Genomic DNA, 6630 nt, shown 5'->3' with positions numbered 1-6630 from the left:
TTAATGTGTGGGTGGGGTGGTGTCAGTGTGTGGGTGGGGTGGTGTCAGTGTGTGGGTGGGGTGGTGTTAATGTGTGGGTGGGGTGGTGTTAATGTGTGGGTGGGGTGGTGTCAGTGTGTGGGTGGGGTGGTGTCAGTGTGTGGGTGGGGTGGTGTTAATGTGTGGGTGGGGTGGTGTTAATGTGTGGGTGGGGTGGTGTTAATGTGTGGGTGGGGTGGTGTCAGTGTGTGGGTGGGGTGGTGTCAGTGTGTGGGTGGGGTGGTGTTAATGTGTGGGTGGGGTGGTGTCAGCGTGTGGGTGGGGTGGTGTCAGCGTGTGGGTGGGGTGGTGTCAGTGTGTGGGTGGGGGTGGTGTTAATGTGTGGGTGGGGTGGTGTTAATGTGTGGGTGGGGTGGTGTCAGTGTGTGGGTGGGGTGGTGTCAGTGTGTGGGTGGGGTGGTGTTAATGTGTGGGTGGGGTGGTGTCAGCGTGTGGGTGGGGTGGTGTCAGTGTGTGGGTGGGGTGGTGTCAGTGTGTGGGTGGGGTGGTGTCAGTGTGTGGGTGGGGTGGTGTTAGTGTGTGGGTGGGGTGGTGTCAGTGTGTGGGTGGGGTGGTGTCAGTGTGTGGGTGGGGTGGTGTCAGCGTGTGGGTGGGGTGGGGTCAGCGTGTGGGTGGGGTGGTGTCAGCGTGTGGGTGGGGTGGTGTCAGCGTGTGGGTGGGGTGGTGTCAGCGTGTGGGTGGGGTGGTGTCAGTGTGTGGGTGGGGTGGTGTTAGTGTGTGGGTGGGGTGGTGTTAGTGTATGGGTGGGGTGGTGTTAATGTGTGGGTGGGGTGGTGTCAGCGTGTGGGTGGGGTGGTGTCAGCGTGTGGGTGGGGTGGTGTCAGCGTGTGGGTGGGGTGGTGTCAGCGTATGGGTGGGGTGGTGTCAGTGTGTGGGTGGGGTGGTGTCAGCGTGTGGGTGGGGTGGTGTCAGCGTGTAGGTGGAGTGGTGTCAGAGTGTGGGTGGGGTGGTGTCAGAGTGTGGGTGGGGTGGTGTTAATGTGTGGGTGGGGTGGTGTCAGTGTGTGGGTGGGGTGGTGTCAGCGTGTGGGTGGGGTGGTGTCAGCGTGTGGGTGGGGTGGTGTCAGTGTGTGGGTGGGGTGGTGTCAGCGTGTGGGTGGGGTGGTGTCAGAGTGTGGGTGGGGTGGTGTCAGCGTGTGGGTGGGGTGGTGTCAGCGTGTGGGTGGGGTGGTGTCAGTGTGTGGGTGGGGTGGTGTCAGCGTGTGGGTGGGGTGGTGTCAGCGTGTGGGTGGAGTGGTGTCAGTGTGGGTGGGGTGGTGTCAGAGTGTGGGTGGGGTGGTGTTAATGTGTGGGTGGGGTGGTGTCAGCGTGTGGGTGGGGTGGTGTCAGCGTGTGGGTGGGGTGGTGTCAGAGTGTGGGTGGGGTGGTGTCAGCGTGTGGGTGGGGTGGTGTCAGCGTGTGGGTGGAGTGGTGTCAGTGTGGGTGGGGTGGTGTCAGAGTGTGGGTGGGGTGGTGTTAATGTGTGGGTGGGGTGGTGTCAGCGTGTGGGTGGGGTGGTGTCAGAGTGTGGGTGGGGTGGTGTCAGTGTGTGGGTGCGGTGGTGTTAATGTGTGGGTGGGGTGGTGTCAGCGTGTGGGTGGGGTGGTGTTAATGTGTGGGTGGGGTGGTGTCAGCGTGTGGGTGGGGTGGTGTCAGCGTGTGGGTGGGGTGGTGTCAGCGTGTGGGTGGGGTGGTGTTTATGTGTGGGTGGGGTGGTGTCAGTGAGGTGGAAGTAGCGGGGATGAGGTCCGAGAAGTTTGATGTCAGTGAGACAGAAGGGTGGGTAAGGACAGTGAGGTGAAGGGAGATGAGGTAAAGATGAAAGAAGTTAAAGATTATGTTACATATTACGTAAGTTAAATAAGATATCACAGCCCAGCCTCCAATAATAATGACTATACTTTTAGCAATATTTGACCAAACAGACTGTTGGGCTCAAAAGCTTCACGCTTAGTATTATATAATTAACCCAGATGGCATACAAGAAAAATGGAAAAGTAATAAAGAACATAATATAACCTCTCCAATCCTAGGGCTAATATACGCTATCCTAGCCCTATATTGTAAATATATATGCGTTATACTAGGCTAAAAATGTTTGTTTGGTTTTTTGTCTTTTTTTCCTGTCCTCTAAAAAATTAATTGTAAAAAACGTGATTCTTATTGAGCGTTCGACCAAACAGTTGCTGTAAGTATACCGTCACTTTAAGAGGTTGGCTTTGATAACGATGCGACACGTCGCCAGGTACCAGCACAATATGTACTTTATTATTGTCACTATTAGCATTTTTAACTTTATTTTGAAAGTAGTAAGGGACAACTGTGCCTTTGAGTTTATTTTAATTAAAAATCTGGCACTATTTGATCCAAATAAAGAGGTAACAGTATCATAAAGCGTGAGGCACTCTGTATGGTTGGTTTGGACCAGACAGTTATTTTGAGTAGATAATGAAGCTGGTGTTAATTAATTAATTAAGCCGAGCTTGAGAGCTGACAGAGAGAGCATTCGGCAACCTGCTACACGGTCGTGTGGACGGGCGTGACCTAGGCAGTCGGTCGTGTGGACGGGCGTGACTTAAGCAGAGTCGTGTACGTCAGCTTGCGACGAGAAGTCGTCGTCTTCCACATCGAGAATATCTTCATCCTCGGTGTCGGTGAGCGGGTGGGCCGAGGGCGGGAGGACCTCCGGGTGGCGCGAGCGAACGTGTCTGTCTAAATCTCTGCGTCGCACCAACACCTTCCCGCAGTGGTCGCACCTGTAGGGCGTCTCGCCCTCCGCGTGCAGCCTCACATGCTTGTTCAGGTTGCTGGGGTCGCCGAACGGTCGCAAGCAAACTTTGCACTTGAGCGGCTTGTAGCCTGTGTGAGTGCGGATGTGAATTTTGAGGCCGTATTTACGGGAGTAGAGCTTTCCGCAGTACAGACAAAGGTGACCTCGTCGGCTGCGGCCTAAGTTTGACACCAGCGTCTCCATTTCAGCGCAGGGGTCCACCACGACCCTTGCAGGATCCGCCTCCAGGAGCGGGCGGGCAGCACTCGTCAGGGGCATGACGGGCATAAGAGGCTGGGCAGCACTGGTGCTCTGGGGGTGCGGGGGCAGCAGTGTACCGAACAGCAAACGTGGATGAAATAATAAATCATGGTTGCTTGTGGGCGGCGGGCCTCCCATGATGAGTGGATGCACTGTGGAAGACCGGAAGGAAGCCCGGGAAGGTCCGGCAGGGAGGAAACTTGGAGGCCTTGGGCAAATTTGGAGTCTGGGACCCGGGCTCTCTGGGGGCCCCGTGGTGTTGCTATTGACTCTACGAAAAGCAGACCGTGGCTCCTGTTGGAGGGAGGACCTGGGTGGAGAGGGTCTGGGGTCGCCCATGTGAGAGCTTGTGGAATCGGGAGAGACAGACTTGCTGCCACCGGGCGACCCTCGGCCCCCTGACGTCTCTGCAGGTCTTCCTGGGGACCTGTTGACGGGTCTAGAGGGCGGCGTCTGGGGCCTGGGCGACACGGAGACCATCTCGAAAGGGCGGGATGAGAGGAGAGGCGTGAACCAGGGCTTGGGCGTGGTGCGGGCGGGCAGGCAGGAGAGGCGCTCCCACAGCAGGTGTGAGGCCAGCGTGTCGCAGCGGGCCGCCAAGTGCAGCTTCAGGGGGTTAGGGGCCGTGAAGGGTCGGCTGCAGTGCGGACACACGTACACTCCGTCTGCAAGGAACCAGAAGGTAGTGGGGTAAGAAACCTTGCGAAGGAGAGGAAAGGTAAGGAAGATGGAGGAGAGAGAATCGTGTTAATGGGGAGTCCAGTATTCACCTAGTTGTGCTTGAGGGGGTCGAGCTCTGCTCTTTCGACCCGCCTCTCAACTCTACTACTACTTTTTTTCACCCACACCACACACAGACACATACCCCAGGAAGCATCCTATGACAGCTGACTAACTCCCAGGTACCTATTTAATGCTAGGTAACAGGGGCATAGGGTGAAAGAAACTGGCCATCGTTTCTCGCCGGCGCCCGGGACCACAGGATCACGTGACCAGCGTGCTGTCCGCTCGGCCACCGGATCCCGAGCGGATAGGTAGTGGTGCGGACACCACTACCTAGCAGTGGTGCGCAGGTAGTGATGATGGTTACAGTTTAGTGAAGATGGTCGCAGTAATGAGGATGGTCGTTTAAATTGTAAGGTAATTATCAGGAAAAAGCGCTAAGCCATTATGACCATATAGCACTTGGAAGGAATGAGGAGACGGATTTGGGATAAGACGAAGGGAAGGAATGGTGCTCAGTCACTTGGAAGTTCAGGAATTGAACACCGATTTTGCAAGAAACAAGACCGTCGCTCTACCATCCAGTCAAACTGGTTGGACGTTTTGATTGCAAACCCTACTGTGAAGGGTAGGGAAGGTGGTGAAGGGTAGGGAAGGTGGTGAAGGGTAGGGAAGGTGGTGAAGGGTAGGGAAGGTGGTGAAGGGTAGGGAAGGTGGTGAAGGGTAGGGAAGGTGGTGAAGGGTAGGGAAGGTGGTGAAGGGTAGAGAATGTGGTGAAGGGTAGGGAAGGTGGTGAAGGGTAGGGAAGGTGGTGAAGGGCAGGGAAGGTGATGAAGGGTAGGGAAGGTAGTGAAGGGTAGGGAAGGTGGTGAAGGGTAGGGAAGGTGGTGATGGGTAGAGAAGGTGGTGAAGAGTAGGGAAGGTGGTGAAGGCTAGGGAAGGTGGTGAAGGCTAGGGAAGGTGGTGAAGGCTAGGGAAGGTGGTGAAGGGTAGAGAAGGTGGTGAAGGGTAGGGAAGGTGGTGATGGGTAGAGAAGGTGGTGAAGAGTAGGGAAGGTGGTGAAGGCTAGGGAAGGTGGTGAAGGCTAGGGAAGGTGGTGAAGGCTAGGGAAGGTGGTGAAGGCTAGGGAAGGTGGTGAAGGCTAGGGAAGGTGGTGAAGGCTAGGGAAGGTGGTGAAGGCTAGGGAAGGTGGTGAAGGCTAGGGAAGGTGGTGAAGGCTAGGGAAGGTGGTAAAGGGTAGGGAAGGTGGTGAAGGGTAGGAAAGGTGGTGAAGGGTAGGAAAGGTGGTGAAGGGTAGGGAAGGTGGTGAAGGGTAGGGAAGGTGGTGAAGGGTAGGGAAGGTGGTAAAGGGTAGGGAAGGTGGTGAAGGGTAGGGAAGGTGGTGAAGGGTAGGGAAGGTGGTGAAGGCTAGGGAAGGTGGTGAAGGCTAGGGAAGGTGGTGAAGGCTAGGGAAGGTGGTGAAGGGTAGGGAAGGTGATGAAGGGTAGGGAAGGTAGTGAAGGGTAGGGAAGGTGGTGAAGGGTAGGGAAGGTGGTGAAGGGTAGAGAAGGTGGTGAAGGGTAGGGAAGGTGGTGAAGGGAAGGGAAGGTGGTGAAGGGTAGGGAAGGTGGTGAAGGGTAGGGAAGGTGGTGAAGGGTAGGGAAGGTGGTGAAGGATAGGGAAGGTGGTAAAGGGTAGGGAAGGTGGTGATGGGTAGGGAAGGTGGTGAAGGGTAGGGAAGGTGGTGAAGGCTAGGGAAGGTGGTGAAGGCTAGGGAAGGTGGTGAAGGGTAGGGAAGGTGATGAAGGGTAGGGAAGGTGGTGAAGGGTAGGGAAGGTGATGAAGGGTAGGGAAGGTGGTGAAGGGTAGGGAAGGTGGTGAAGGGTAGGGAAGGTGGTGAAGGGTAGGGAAGGTGGTGAAGGGTAGGGAAGGTGGTGAAGGGTAGGGAAGGTGGTGAAGGGTAGGGAAGGTGATGAAGGGTAGGGAAGGTAGTGAAGGGTAGGGAAGGTGGTGAAGGGTAGGGAAGATGGTGAAGGGTAGGGAAGGTGGTGATGGGTAGGGAAGATGGTGAAGAGGGAAGGGAAGGTGGTGAAGGGTAGGGAAGGTGATGAAGGGTAGGGAAGGTGGTGAAGGGTAGGGAAGGTGGTGAAGGGTAGGGAAGGTGGTGAAGGGTAGGGAAGGTGGTGAAGGGTAGGGAAGGTGGTGAAGGGTAGGGAAGGTGGTGAAGGGTAGGGAAGGTGATGAAGGGTAGGGAAGGTAGTGAAGGGTAGGGAAGGTGGTGAAGGGTAGGGAAGGTGGTGAAGGGTAGGGAAGGTGATGAAGGGTAGGGAAGGTGGTGAAGGGTAGGGAAGGTGGTGAAGGGTAGGGAAGGTGGTGAAGGGTAGGGAAGGTGGTGAAGGGTAGGGAAGGTGATGAAGGGTAGGGAAGGTAGTGAAGGGTAGGGAAGGTGGTGAAGGGTAGGGAAGATGGTGAAGGGTAGGGAAGATGGTGAAGGGTAGGGAAGGTGGTGATGGGTAGGGAAGATGGTGAAGAGGGAAGGGAAGGTGGTGAGATGGGGGTACATGGAGGTGTCCGGATAGTGATGAAGATGGTGACAGTGAAGAAGATGGTGTGTAACAGATGGTTACAGTGATAATGGTCGTTAAAAGGGAAGGTCGTGTGTAGTGCCGATGGTTACAGTGTTGGAGATGAGGTGAAGTGTCAATGGTTGGTGTGGTGAGGTGGTGTGTGGTGGTGTGTGGCCTCCCTCACCCCAAGCACACTTAGCTACCCTACTATATATCTATAAATTAACTTTTTCCATCCCGTGCATTAACTTTATTTATCTATTAACGTAGATGTGGTCTTCTATAAATATTTTATTTAATAAATTATTTTATT

At 55.3% G+C, this 6630-nt stretch overlaps 1 protein-coding gene across 2 annotated transcripts in view; it reads right to left on the bottom strand.

Moving 5' to 3' along the window:
• Nucleotides 1–1620: 1620 nt before the first annotated feature.
• The window catches only part of Prdm13 (PR/SET domain 13), an 81382-nt gene continuing 76372 nt past the window's right edge, over nucleotides 1621–6630 (bottom strand). For both annotated transcript variants that reach the window (XM_069310876.1, XM_069310877.1), the window contains exon 4: nucleotides 1621–3713. In XM_069310876.1, the coding sequence (XP_069166977.1) occupies nucleotides 2593–3713 (1121 nt within the window). In that variant the 3' untranslated portion in view covers nucleotides 1621–2592. The remainder of the gene's footprint in view (nucleotides 3714–6630) is intronic.

This window comes from Procambarus clarkii, chromosome 68 (genome assembly GCF_040958095.1).
Source record: "Procambarus clarkii isolate CNS0578487 chromosome 68, FALCON_Pclarkii_2.0, whole genome shotgun sequence".
Classification (NCBI taxonomy): domain Eukaryota; kingdom Metazoa; phylum Arthropoda; class Malacostraca; order Decapoda; family Cambaridae; genus Procambarus; species Procambarus clarkii.
Note: the sequence above shows the minus strand (reverse complement) of the source record. Positions and strands in the feature narration are given on the sequence as shown.